This window comes from Camelus ferus, chromosome 10 (assembly GCF_009834535.1).
Source record: "Camelus ferus isolate YT-003-E chromosome 10, BCGSAC_Cfer_1.0, whole genome shotgun sequence".
Lineage (NCBI taxonomy): Eukaryota > Metazoa > Chordata > Mammalia > Artiodactyla > Camelidae > Camelus > Camelus ferus.
The window spans coordinates 4,786,876-4,802,082 of record NC_045705.1 but is presented as its reverse complement, the minus strand read 5'-3'; the positions used below and the strand labels follow the sequence as shown (position 1 = coordinate 4,802,082).

Genomic DNA, 15,207 nt, shown 5'->3' with positions numbered 1-15,207 from the left:
ACATACTTGGTTTTTTCGCAATCGTTTTTCCACCTCTATCTTAGAAGGGGACTTCCTGCCTTGGGGAAGCCAAGGCAATCAAAATCAGTTTCAGCTTCACAAGGTGCCGGAGGGGAATGGGTAGGAAAGACAACTACAGTTCGAACACAGGGTGAAGGTGGCTCCCTGAAGCAGTGTTGGGACAAGCAGAACCAAGGCAGACAGTCCTGGCAGTCCCTCCCCACAGACTGGCTGTCCTGGCAGATGGAAACGACGGAAACACTTAGTGTGAGTACAGAGACTTTCCATTAGCAAAGAAACACAGGAAGCAAAAAGAATACTAGGATGAGCACAGGGGACAGAAGAGAGACCCCAGGGAGAGACAGCAGGCTCCCAGAGAGACACCGCGCTTCACATATGGTCACTCCGCTGTGTGCCAGCCAGAGATCTGGAAATGCAAAATCAGACAGTTACTGTTTTTGAAAAACAACTTTCATCTCTGATTTTAAAAATATATGTGATCTATGCATTGAATTGGCTGAATTTCAAATGCTTCTTCCATACCATCCGATTCTATTTCTCGTCTTAAACTCCATACAGAACCATTAGTCGAATCTTTTTTATAGCCAAATTTTTTAAGATTTCAATGATAATCTTTAGACTGAAAAACATCAGTTCATTGGCTGTTTAATTATCAGAGAGGGTAACACAACACTTTGTAAAGTGCTAAACTTCTGAAGCTCAAAACTGAAGAGGTTATAAATGAAGTATTTTTTTAATGTAAATAATTGCCATCAAGAATACCTTAAAGCATAGACCAGAGCACTTTGTGTAGGCTGTAATCAGTGTAGATCACAGATACCCCCACACTTAAACACTCAAATCTGTGTCCTAACCCTTGGGGATATTGAATTTGACCTTCTGGGGGAGGACAGTTGAGCCATTTTCTGCACCCTTTCCTCAGTCCTCTTCTTTCCGTTCCCTTCCCCTTGTCCTCACAACTTGGACTCTAAGGCAAATAAATAGATCCTTCAATGATTAAAGGTAGAAGTCTGGCGAGAAATGGTGACCGACCACCCAAGAACCAATCTAACATCATTAGAACCCTAGCAAACGATCTCCCAAACTGGAAAGGTGAACAGATACGAGGCAGAGCTAGGTGAAAGTGTATGGCCACCCAGAAGAGCCACTGGGCTTTAGGCACCTGTCAGGTGAGAAGGGAAGGTACCCCACGAGCTGGAGGATGCTTGAGGCTGGGCATGGGTCCCCAGGTGGGATGACCCTCCTCTTTGCTCACAGCTTCCCCTTCTGTCTCTGTCACTGCTCTCCCTTTATATGTGCCTGTCTCCCCAACCAGACTATACGTGATTGAAGACCAGACTTCTCTGTCTTACCCTCTTATCCCCAACACTTCTGGAGTGGGTGAATAAATTAATTAATTAATTTTGACCCAACTAGAGGTATTTTAAGCAACTGCTCATAAGTGTATGTTATCAGCTGTGTGTTTTTTCTAGCACCACCTTCCCCTTTGTTGTGATGTAGTGGGGAAAAAACACTGGCTTCTGTGTCAGACGGACTTAAGCTGGGTAGTCTTGAGCTGGTTGCTTAACCTCAAAGAGTTTCATTTGAACTTCAGAATTGGTAAAAATAATAATAATAACACATGATACAGGATTCCTTTAAGGATTAAATAAGATCATTTGTAGAAAAGGCTTAGCAGATGGAAAGCGCTCCCTGAAAAATAACCGCCATTGTTCTTATTGTTGTTATTGGAGAAGATAACCTGGTTAGGTGGGATTTTTTAATATTTTAAAGAGAAATTGATCTTTAAAAGCTGCCGTCTAGTTGTGTCTCAGTGAAGACTGCACACGCCATCTCGGAAGACCTTGTTGCTGGGGGAAGAATCACTAACATGGTCCATCTTAGTTGTATAAATAATGCCAAGTAGACACATATTGACAGAGGATTTTTTTTCTTTTATTTCCTTGAAATGGTTGCACTTCCTGAGAAGGAAAAGCTGGTTCTTAAGAAGGGGCTCTGCTGATAACAAATGGAGTGAGACCGCAAAGCCTGTTCTTTTGCTGATAAACGTTGTTAGAACTTCTGATGGACGGGCTAGTCCCTCATAAGGGACCTACTGGCAGGAATGACACAGAGGGCCCCGTGCGGGAGAGGGGACTTTAGACAGATGACTGAGGCTTAACACGGAGGCTGGTTTCTCCTGGGAAGGTCTGCTTTTCACAGGGCCAGTGACTAGGCTTGAAAGCTCCTGCTGACGCAGACCCAGTAGGACAGGAGTGTCATTAGAAACAGTAGCTGTGAACATACACTACAGAGCTGGAGCTCAGAGGGCACAAGCTTGGAGCCCCCTTCTCTGAGCGTGACTTGGAGGAGACCTACTTCAGCCAAGAAAGGACAGGATCTTCACTGCAAGAAAGAGATGTGCCGTCTGGAGGGAGGGGCACACAAACAGAGTGGCCAGGGCTGAGCATGACACTCTGAAGGAGAAGACCTCTTTGATTCCTCCTACCTCCCAAAAAACAGCTGCCAGACCAAGAGTGAGCCATGTCTTCTCAAGCATAGTAGTGTATGGCAGTCAGAAGATTAACCAAAGTAGGGACATGTCGACACACTCATCTGTTCTCTTCCCATGAGGTAATCTGAGGTAGGCTGGACCCACTGAGACCCAATTTGCTTCTTGGGATTCTTGGAAAATTTGCCATGGAGGACCTCCCGCTAATCGGGGCAAGGGAGCGCTTCCACGGTTACCTGCCATTATCAAAAAAAGAAGTAAATTTATTTTCACTATTTGTCTTTGACAAGTTAGTTTACTTTTACAAGCAAAGGGATTTTCTAGAAATATACAGGGTATGTAAGACTGAGAGTGGAAACCAGGAGTCAATCCCTGAGGTTTAAAATACAGGCATTGTGTATTTTATCTTTCACATCAAGTCCAGTGTAAGGTGGATGAATTCAGAAAAATCTTCATCTAGAAATTTTCCAGTTTAAATGACTGAAAAGTGATAAATATGGAGAAAAGTAGATTTTGTTCCTTGGCCCATAAATAATCTACTAAACTCTTCCTTTTTATGGTTAAGATATTATCTACAGGATTCAATTTATTCTCAAAAATAAACCACAAAAGTAACAGAAGCTAATAAGATAAAACAGCAGAATTTGGAATTAGACCAATCCATTTTTCTAAGAAAGACAATTTTCTTTATGCCTCAAGACAGCTACCATCACAACTGCTAGTCTATAAATGTCCAGATTCTCAAAGTCCTCCCTGGCCTCCTTACTGTCAATAAGGATTTCTGACATGTCTTGATAACTCCTTAACCTTCTCATATTTCTCATTTGCATTTATCTTTTCTAAGGCAGGATTTTTAAATGAGTGAAGATTCTCTAAATCATCTAAGACTAATCATTAATTTAATGTATCTTTTCACTTTGTATCCCTCCTTACTGGCTCACAGCACTTCATCTCCCTGGATGGACTGGTAAAAGCCACATTTAATCTCAGACTCCTTTTGCTACCATTAACTGATCGTTTCTTGATTTTACCTTTTGTTCCCAAATCTCAACTGATCCACAAATTTTTCCTCACCTCTGGATTTTACGGCAACATTAGACATGCATTACTGGCTGCATTTTTCTTTGTCATAAGAATTGTAATTTATTGAACCACAATAACAATGTCCTCTAAAATAGTCACTCCCCTGCCAACCCTCACCAATTTACATACTTTTTCGTTGCCATAAATTTGCTTTCTAATTACCTCATGTCGATGAACAGAATCCTAATTCATTATGCTGCTACTGTCAAAATGAGGAGCATAAATTCTGATACAGTTGTCATTTTTTTAAAGCCAAAAGAATCTGCTGTAGGCGTCCTTTGAGAAGTTTTCCCAATGCCCCGAATCTTGACTAAGCATCCACTCTGAACATGGCTATAGCATCAAATACGTTCCCTGTCACAGTGCACATTACATTGCATCGCATTGTTTATCTGTCTCCACTATTAGACTGTAAGTATCACGAGGGCAGGAACCATGTGGTCTTAGTCTCTGATGAATCTCCGGTACATGGCCCTGTGCCTGACCCCCTGTGAGGTGTCCAGTAAAATGTTTGAGAATGCCCTCATCACTTGGCAACCACGTTGAAACTATAGCATCCTTCACTATCAGGATTTCCGTAGACAAAAACTATTGCACATATCACATGCTTTTACAGAGACGTTACTTCTCTCCCAAGACCTTGAAGTGAATGCAAACGCGTGAAAGATAGAGACAGTGAAACAGAGGGAGCCTGCATTACCAGAACGCAGAAGGGAGGTTCAAGTACAGGCAGGCTTCAATATAGAAAAAAAAACTGCTTTGTAAAAGCTTTTTTTTTTTTTTCTTGTATGTCAGTTAGTGCAAGTGCAAAACACATTTTTAATAAGAGAAACGTCTTCTAAGGGTCTGTCCCAAGGCAGCTCATCGTTTGCAATGCAAATGAAATGCTGGCACTGACACTGAGCAACAATCACCACAGAAGCAGCTTTCTCTCATTCAGCTTGCCAAGCGCCGGGCCCTGTGCCGCGTGTTTCACGTGCATTTTCCTAACAGAAGCATGAAATAGGTGTGTTTATCTCTAGCACACAGTCCAGGCACTTGAGACAGAAAGGTTAGTAACTGGCTCCGGTTTGCTCAGACAGGAATGTGTAGGAGATGGGGTTTTGGTTTTGTTTTGTTTTGTTTTGTTTTGCCGGAGACTGTGTGACTGCAAAGCCATGGTTCTCTCCATTCTGCAGAGCAATCATAATACTAACAATTATTGTTCTTAAAAAGAAAGCATAAAGACAATGAAACTGAATAAAAACACACTTAAAATCTTAACTGTTGCTACTTGACTATTATACACACACAAAAAAATTTCTTGGGGACAAATGAGTAGAAACAGTGTCATACAGAGAAACTCTTCTGAGCTGATCACCCGAATACTTACTTTCTAACACGATTTCCCCATAATTAGCCATATTATCCTGTAAAGAGCCTGTACCCTCTACAACTTTAGTTTTCTGACCTATAAACTGGATAATTCTGTGTTCTAATCTGTAGTTTCCGGAACTCTGTTTGCCACTGAATACGTGTTCAATTCCAGTACCATGACCAGATGTCAAAAAAGCCTTAACTTTGCTGCCGGCGTCTCCAAATGCCAATTCACCAGAAAGCAAATGCAAAAGGAAAAATAATATAATTTGAACTTTTCAGCCGTCCACATTGTTAAGGATTTATTATGGACGTATTAAACAAATTTTCTTTTTACTCCTTTCAAACAGTTTGAAGATGACAGCTTTGAAAACTCCCTCAGGATAATATTCATTTCAATAACCAGGAAGAACAGACTTTCAGAGATCAGCCCCCTCACTACCTACTTCGCCAGCTTCAGTTTCTCACTACTGCCAGACGTCTGCCCTCCATTCCACACCCTAATGCTCTGCTTTCTTAATGCTTAGATGTATTTTTTTTAATCTTCTCGTATCTCTTCCTAGAATCCTTCTCCCCGCTTTCTTCAACTGGTGAACTCAACTTATCTTTAAATACTTGGCTCTGCATCCCCTTCTCCTAAAAGCCTTCCCTAAACCACCAGCTGGGTTTAAACCCTCTCTTGTGCATGTCCACAGCACCTGATGTATACTTCCAGTGCTGCGTGTAACACCTACATCACATCTGCTTACATATCTGTCTAAACTGTAAGCGCCCCGTGCTTAGCTCAGAACGTGACGTCCAGAAGGCAGTCAGTGAACATTTGGAATCCTTGACCGAAGAGCAAATGTTTAGACGTCTGTTATTATTCCCAGGTTTTTTACAGGCAAGAGGGCCACAGCAACAGTCAAGTTATTGAAACGCAGAAACCTCAGGCGGTAGTGCCGCTCCCGGAAGCTGGCAGTCTACATCATTGAAGTCCGAGCATACGGTGAAGGAGGGGATGGGACAGCCAGCTCCCAAATCAGGGTCCCGTCATATTCAGGTACGTTTGGACCTAACAGACTTAATTTGATAACCACTCACAATGTTAAGACGGTATAAAAGGCATCAGAATTAATATGCTGGATCGCAGGGTTCAGAGAGTTTGAAGGTTCTCTGTTGTCTGATTGCTAAATCATCCTCCAACTATTATAAACCAAGGCAGCCTGCCCACAGTTGTAGAATTTCTACAAGTCTAGAAAAGAATGAACGTTTTCACCAAAATATCTTTATTTGTGAAATTCCTCTGACCATCTTGATCTCAGGCAGTGCCTTGCTGGCCATTTGGGCTTTGCAGTGTTGCTCTCAAACCAGTCTTGCACTAGGTTAACATACCTGCTTCTCTGCTGTCGTGATTGCCTTTATCATTAGGTAAGGGAAGCTAGGGACAAAGAATTTTTAAATTAAAATCTGATTATGTTGACTGATAGCAAAATAAATTATGAATTTCACTGAGCATCACTGTTCTGGATTTTTTCCCCTTTTTTCCAGCTTTATTGAAATATAATTGAGATACAATATTGTACAAATTTAAGGTGTACAATGGTTGATTTGATATACTTACGTATTGCAAAATTGTACACCAGAGCATTAGCTAATATAGCTGATATCTCCATCACATCACATAACTGCCATTTCTTTTTTTTGTGATGAGAACATTTAAGATCTACATTCTTAGCAACTTTCAAGTATATACGACAGTATTATTAAGTATAATCATTATGCTGTATATTAATCCTCAGAACTTATTTGAGCATCATTGCTATTATTAGCAATATTAATAATTTCTAGCTTTTAATGAGCCCTTACTATATGTCAGGCGTGGTCATAAGTGCTCTACATACATCATCTTATTTAATCTTCGTAACAATCGTATGACGTAGGTGGCATTATTCCTGTTTTACAGAGAAAAATTAAGTCACTCGCCTAAGATCACACTGTTACCAAGTGGAAGAACCAGGATTCAAACCTACTGCGATCATTATTACACTATCAAGGGAAAACTGATTAGAGAAAGGGAGATTTTACAAATAAGGAGGAAAGTAACCACATCAGTGAGGCAATCAAAAAAGAAAGCAAAAGATTTTATTAAATATGCAAATCTCCCATTGAGACAATATTAGGTGATTTTTGGTAAAGCCTTGTATAAACATGTTTAATGTACATTTAATTATTGGGTAATTATAAGCATTATTTATAGAGCAATCATCCTCTAATGGGAAGTATCTGATAATATTCGTAGGACTCTGAATGTGGCTTTATTATATTCACTGCATTGCTCAACTTAGTTAAGACCAGAGGCATTTCTTATGAATTTTAGTGATGCCATAAAATGAGATAGAAGGAAAAGCTAGTGGAGAAAATAATAAGACAGACTGTAACTTTGAGGAACAGATATTGACATAATACGTGGTAAGTAAATTCTTGCATAAAAATACAAGACAAGATAAAACACATTACTGGGACAATCGATAAAATATGAATAATGTCTATAGATTAGATAATATTATATCAACAATAATTTCCTGTTTTTAAAAATTGTGCTGTGGTATATAAGAAAGTATCTTATTTTGGGGAACTGAATATTAACGTATTTACGGGTAAAAGCACATCATGTCTGCAACTGATTTAAATGGTTCAGGAAAATTGTATCTATAGAAAGAATAATAGAGCAAGAAGATAAAACATAAACATTTAAGGAATCTGACTGAATTCTTTGTTTTATTCTTACAATGTATTCATGTATCTAAAATTATTTCAAAATGGAAATTTGAAAATAAAAATCGTAAGTAAGATACAGAACATCTGACTTCTTCAGAAATCCAGGTGAAAAGACCTGAGAATTTAAATCCATCGGGGCCACACAAAAACTTAACACACTGTATGATTCATTTATACAATTATAGTGTCGAGAGCAAGAAAGCTAATAATGTCTGCATTGTTCACATGTTCACAATTGAAATGTTCAGATTTTCAAGAGGACATTGAAGGATTAAAGATTATTTCTGAAAAGTGAAAAAGATGATGGCTGTCTTTGCTCGATTCGTAAGTCTCAAGTTTCTAATAACCACAATACCAGGAGCATTTGCTGAACTCTGGTCATGTTCTCGGCATTATGCTCAGTGTTTTCCAGACACTGTTTTTATCTTATCCTCTTAGCAAACTTATGAGTGAAGTATTTTATTATTCCCTGCTTCTCCAGGGTTCCTTTCAGCTCTACCACAATCAGATTCTAAAGTCTGGATAATATCAGCCCCCCAGCTTGAAAGTACTTATAATCACCTTGATCCTCCCATTTATATATTAATTAATTTGTAACTTCCATTCCATAAAAAAAATTGTCAACTTTTATGTTTTAGTTAATAACACTTTGGCCAGTTCAAGCCATTTCCTGAGTTTTAATAAAGAGAAATCTCCTGGCATCATTTATCTTAGACCCACAAAACAGGAGCAGTGATTGGTTTCATTCTTATCTTTTTCCAAAAACCAAAAGCCTAAGGAGTTGAATGACCTGCTCAAGGGAACTAGCTAGTTAGTTTCATATCTGGGCTAGGACTCAGTTCAGTGTTTGTTGGTGTTTGTGTTTTGTTTGGTCTTGCTATGCAGAACGAGCATGTTTGCTTTGCTGAGTCTACATGGGATTTGAGAGATAGACCCTACTTAGCATTCTGAAAGGGCAATTTTTTTTTTTTTTTTGGTAAAAGTGTCGTGTAAGGTGATTTAACAAGGATGCAGCCACTCTCAAAGAAACAGAAAGAACGTTTTCACAGTTCTTATTTATGAAACATGCACAGACCACTCCAGTGGGGCTCCGTCATCACGCCCTTCTTACAGCTCACATGTGGCCGTGCACTTCACAATGACCCCGTTTTGTACAAGCTGAAATACATGTAGCATTCTCCAATATGTTGATTAACAGGTTTTTATTAGTGCCTTGGCTATAAACAAATTTGCAAAGGAAAGATTTGCTGCTCTGAGTGTGTGTGTGTGTAGTTTACCAAGCAAAAGATCCTTCAGCTCTTAAATAACCATCCGGAAAATAAATGTAGACTCTATCCTGTAACAAAATCACACCCAGAATCCTGTTACACCCAATCTGGCCAGAGAGGATAACCTGAGAGAAAGATGATTCTAAGAATTGGCTGGTACATTTTACTATTATTCTATCATTATGGTTTTATTCGAGGCCAATGATTGTTTTAAGACAGATGACATGTAAGAGCATTTCTTTCCACTAATCCCCTAGCTCCATGACTTTAACCAAGTTCTGTAATCTTTCTAAACTTCAGTCCTATCTGCAATACAGGGATAAATAGGAGCACTTACTGCATGGAAATGTTGTGAGGATCGAATAAAATCATATGTACAAAGGGCTTAGTGCAGTGCATGGTATACAGTAAGCATTCATTAAATGCCAATCATGATGATGACCCTTCAGAAGACTTCCGGCTTGAAAAACCGCTCCTCAAGTTAGATCTCAGGGTGGTTCTTAGTTTGTGACTTTATGGTGCTATCAAAACTACTTCAGAGTAATCCATTCGAATCAATGAGTTTAATCAGGTGGTTACCCTATATATTAAAAGCATACAATGCTTTTGTCTCAAGAAGGAAAAACTTCTTCTGGGTGGAGGTGAGAGCAATGAAAGATGCCTCTTCTTTGCCATGTTTGGCATGAGAATCTAGAATTTATTTAAGCCTGCTCAATTGAAACAGTCAAATCAACCAAAGATCCGTATGGAAATTAAATAATATTTTATTATTAAATTTTAAACTTTACTTAAATAATTAAATTATGAATTCTTTTACCACAAACTTTGGCTAATATTTTTTTGCTCCATTTCCTGAACTATGCACTACAGATATTATTTTATTTTCATAACTGGAATTTGGATGTTTTCCATCAGTGCATCATTATTGAAAACTATGCCGAATCTCCTGATTAGACGTATTTGTTCAGTGTGACACAGCCTTTTCAGCACAGTATTCCATGTACACTTCTGCCCTCCAGATACTGTTTAGGAATCCCAGACAGCATCTTGTTTCATGAGCGTGGAAAGCTTTCATCTGAAACAGGGTTAATGGTGGATTCATTTGTCTTAACATGCCTAAAAAGAACTCTTTCCTAACTTAGGCAAAACCCAAGTAATTTTGTGCCTCTAACGCTTCTCTTTTTCACAGGTGGGAAAGTCACTAGTGCTCAGTCAACCCTGCACAGTCTCTCCCCGTCCTCATCGTCAGCAACGTTGCTTTTGGCACTGATGATTCCTTCGGCCTCCTGGTGAACACAGCAGATTTCCTTTGCTTTGCTTTGCTTTAGCTTGATAACAACAGTCTGCAGAAGGTAGCGGAAGTGAGACCCAGGACCCTGAAATGAGCGTTAAAACCTTGAAATGACACATGGTGCCCTTATCAGAGGTTGGAGGGACAATTGCTTATCCATCCAGTTTCTCTTTGGTTTTTTTAAGTGGAGATGACAGTTCTTGGTCGAATAAAATTATGCAGGTTGTATGTAATGCTTTTTTTGTAAGCAACGGTAATTTCTGTCAAATGTATTCTTTACTTTTTCAGTATGTTGGAATTGGACTTTCTATCCGATGACCCTGAGTGTGTGCCATCCATTTGTTAAGCAAGAGGTCTCTAGCAGATCTGTTTCAAACACAAAGTACAAAACTGAGAATGAAAAATTTGCTCAAGACGCCGAGTCTAGTGTGTTTCATTTTTCCTTTGACTGACTCTTCCAATTGACAGACCAGCAGGAGATATGAAAAAACACTCGAATTGTGTGGCCCACTGCAGGATAAGTACACAAAAAGTTTATCAAAAAATATTGTATGATTGCATAGTGAAATAGCAAAATTTGCCAGTAGGCTATTCTGTATGCACCCCTAGAGCAAGTTATTAGGGTAGGGAATAAGCCATTTACAGTAGTGCAAGGCAAACAGAAGGCGAGTCCAAATGAATTGAAATGCTATTGTTTTTCATCAGGTACTATGTCACCTAGCTGCAAATATAGTAAATGTTTATTTTTAACAACAAAAGATAATTTAAAGCCACAAAAAAATATATGACCGCTAAAAACTGCAGACACTGACATGCTGCCAAGGGTGCTAACTTGAAAATAAAGTGAATACGGGACAGAGCTTTCCCATTTCCCCACCTACTGTCAAAACAGGAGTTGAATTAGGCCCAAGGTTTTCTTCTAATTGGAAATAATTTTACAGACAATGCAGATTTGTTCTGCAAGTGATTATGCATACATATAGTCTGTGGATTAAAATGCTCAAGCATAACAAATTTTGATTTTTTTTAGACATTTCCATGAATCACAGGCCATTCATAAAATCTTAGCAACTAGTAAAATAAAGAGGATCTCTTGGATACATTGATTTTTTTTTAATTAAGCTGCTTGTGGGAACGTGGCCTCAGCACAGGGGCTCAGCTAGTCCAGTCAGCCATACACTGCTTGGGAGGTAATATTGATTGACTATTTTGAGGAGTCAACTGGAACCCAAGTGATCCTAGATGGTCGTTGGAAAGGGGGGTGAAAGTTTCCTGTGTGATGATAGTGTACAGAAGTTCTCATGAGAATGTGCCAGAGTTCACATTACACCCAAGATGCCTGAATGGACGGTTATTACAAACTCATAAGCCAATAAAGAGCCTGGAGAAACTATCATTTTATAGGTGTTGTTAATATGTGAATAAAAAGTAGATTCTTTTCTTTTCCTTTATAAAATCTAAATCTTTAACAGCAAGCAAAATGAAGCAATATTGAGCTCAAACTGCTGGCTCTAGTGGTTAATCCTTGTAGAGTCAGAAGAGAGACTGGAGTTTCTGTTCTGAGCATCCTAAGAGATGGGCTTCAGAGACACAGGACAACTGTTTGTGTTGATTGCTCATTCTCTTTTGGGGGCATTATGCCCAAGACACCTCTAAACAAAGAAGAAGTGATTTAAAAGACTATTTTAGTTAACAGCTTATTGCAGCAAGTTACCACAGCTGGTGAATATTGAACCTGAGAATAATAACAACCTAGTGGCCTTCCTTAAGCACTTCCTGTGGAGTGGGAGAGGCTGGACTTTGCACACAGAGGGAGGCTAACTGTTTAGCAGGCAAAATATGAGATCTCCCAAGTATGGTACAGATTGCAGAAGCAAACTGTGCACCTGAAAAAAAAGATGCAGCGAGAATACTAAAGGATGGGCAATAATTATTACTTCATATTTAATGAATCAAACCATTTGCTTCACTTTCCCATGGTGTTTCATACTAGACTTAGTAGACTTTAAGAATTGAGTTATTACTAAAACTTATAAAAACAAAGCCCAAGAAAATATAATGCCAGTATATGGCAAATTCAAATTAGCCAACATTTCCAACTACTTGATGGATGATGTATATTTGACAGAATATTTAATTATAGAATGTCTGATGTTGCATTCTTATAGGAATCAGCGATATGGGATGGTTTTATTCAACGTGCAGAGGATATGCATTTTGCATCATAAACCTAGGTTTTCGATGTTTATGTACTTACGTTACACACTTGTTACTTTGTAGAAAACAGAGCAGCATCCCTTATCAAAGTGCATTGTACTGAGTGAGCTCTTTCTGGGATGGAATAGTAACCTCACAGTCTTAAATCACTAAAGAGGCTGTATTTTTGTATGATGTTAGTTGAACTATGAAGAAAAAAAAGACTCCTCGTAATTAAAAAAAATCATGAAAGTGAATGTTTTGCATACCCAAATGAAGGTACTGTGGACCCCGTGTCAAACCGTTAAATATATTGTATACAATCTGTATATATACTATATAAAATGGTATATACCCTGTGGAAGGCACAGTCAGATAATGGTTCTGTGTACTGTTCTTGTAACATTAGATCTTTTTAATAAATAATTCTCTTTTTATTGACTTTTATCTTCTCTCCTGTCAACTACCTGAATAACACGATTTATTTTATGCAGACCACAATATGCTCAAGATTTTGGGAGTGTTTTTGTGCTGAAAATATAATTATGTTAGGACTCTACACGTTGCTATGATTTCAGGTTCAAAAATCTTCATAGAGATCGATGGTACTTCCAACCGGAAAACTAGAAGCTGTGTGAAAGGCTAAACCAAGCAAAGAAGCAAGTACAAATGAGATAAATTCAGAGTTAAATTCATGGTTTACTTCTTCTCAGGAAGAAGACATCACTAAATGTGTTTTGTAAAGAGTTAGTTCAAAACATACTTCTGCTTTTTGGGGGAATAGTATATCCCAATCTATATCAGGTACAACTCACACAGACAGAGTTTCTGTGCTCACTCTTTTGTGCTCCCTGAACACCATGTATATGTCTCTGTTGCACCAGCAGTCGTGTGATGTTATAATGATTTGTGTATAAATGTTTCTTCTCCACTATCTAGGTTATGAGATACTCCAAGGGAGACGATATTATATTCTCTCACCAGTGCCTAGCATAATACCTAGCGCATATCAAGTGAGCAATTGATTGGATTTAATTTAATGCTGGACTTGAGAATTTCCTTTAGAACAGGTTTCCGAAAACCTGGGTGATCATCCAAATCACCCGGGAACCCAAATGTTCTGATACAGTAGGTTGGAGACAAGGGAAATCTTATTTTCAAAATTCTCTCAAACACAACCTGATACAACTCTATTAAAGGGAATTTGATAATAACTAGTAAAATTTACATGGATTTGTCCTTTGACCTGGCAATCCCATGTCTAGGGACCTATTCCTAAAATAGACTACAAAAAGTATGCAAATATAGGTGAATAAACAAGGTGCGGAATGGTAAATATATGTTCCCTTTGTGTAAGAAGTGAGAAAATACAAACATAATCACTGGTATTCTCTAAAAGAAATAATGAAAAAATAAACTAAAAAAAATTGTTACCTATTGAAGAAGGAGAGAATGGGATATGGAAACAAATATTCAAGCAAGCTCTTTCTCAATGTACTTATTTCAGTTTTCAGTTTGGAACTACATACATATTTTACATTCATTTAAAAATCAAAAACCTCCTAGAAAAGAACATAGGCAAAACATTTCTCTAGTATAAATCATAGTAATGTTCCCCTAGTGAAGTTTACCATGGCAAAAGAAATAAAAGCAAAAATAAACAATGGGACCTAATTAAATTGAAAAGCCTTTGCACAGCAAAGGAAACCATTGACAAAAAGGAAAGACAAACTACTGATTAGGAGTAAATATTTGTAAATGATGTGACCAATGACAAGTTAATATCCAAAATACTATAAACATCTCATACAACTCAATATCAAAAAAAAAAAAACAAACCAAAGAATTCAATCAGAAAATGGGCAGAAGTTATGAATAGACATTTTTCCAAAGAAGACATGCAGATGACTATCAGACACATGAAAAGTGTACAACCTTGCTAATTATTAGAGAAAAGCAAATCAAAAGCACAATGAGATATTACCTCACACCTGTCACAATGGCTATCACTAAAAATTCTAAAATACAACCAATGTTGGCAACGATGTAGAGAAAAGGGAACTCTTGTATACTGTTGGTGGAAATGTACATTGGTTCAGCCACTACGGAGAAGAATATAGAAGATCCTCAAAAAACTGAAAATAAAATCACCATATGATCCAGTAATTCCACTCCTGGGTATAGTATATAACAGGCAAAAACAAAAACACTAATTCAAAAAGATACATGCACCCTAATGTTCACAGCAGCACTATTTACAATAATCAAGATATGGAAACAACTCAAGTGTCCATCAACAGACAAATGGATAAAGAAGATGTGATGTGCAGATACATGTATCACATATACACATACATGTATATATAGGAACATTACTCAGTCATAAAAATAAATGAAATTCTGTCATTTGCATCAGTGTGCATAAACCTAGACAATACTATGCTTAGTGAAATAAGGCAAACAGAGAAAGATAAATACTGTATGATATCACTTATATGTGAAATCTAAAAAAATAATACAAATGAATGTACATAGCAAGACAGAAATAGGTTCACAGATATAGAAAACAAACTAGTGGTTACCAGTCAGGAGAGGGAAGTAGGGAGGGGTAAGACAGATGTAAGGGATTAAGAGATACAAATTCATATGTATAAAATAGATAAATTTGCACATGTTTTACAGCATAGGGAATTATAACCATCATTTTGTAATAACATTTAGTGGAGTATAATCCAAAAATA

General features: G+C 37.9%; 1 protein-coding gene across 1 annotated transcript in view; it reads left to right on the top strand.

Moving 5' to 3' along the window:
* Positions 1 to 12,866, top strand: part of CNTN5 (contactin 5) — a 550,779-nt gene extending 537,913 nt beyond the window's left edge. The window contains 3 exon segments of the mRNA XM_032488283.1: positions 5,824 to 5,910; positions 5,912 to 5,993; positions 10,169 to 12,866. Of these exon segments, the coding sequence (XP_032344174.1) occupies positions 5,824 to 5,910; positions 5,912 to 5,993; positions 10,169 to 10,272 (273 nt within the window). The 3' untranslated portion in view covers positions 10,273 to 12,866.
* The last annotated feature ends 2,341 nt before the right edge of the window (positions 12,867 to 15,207 follow it).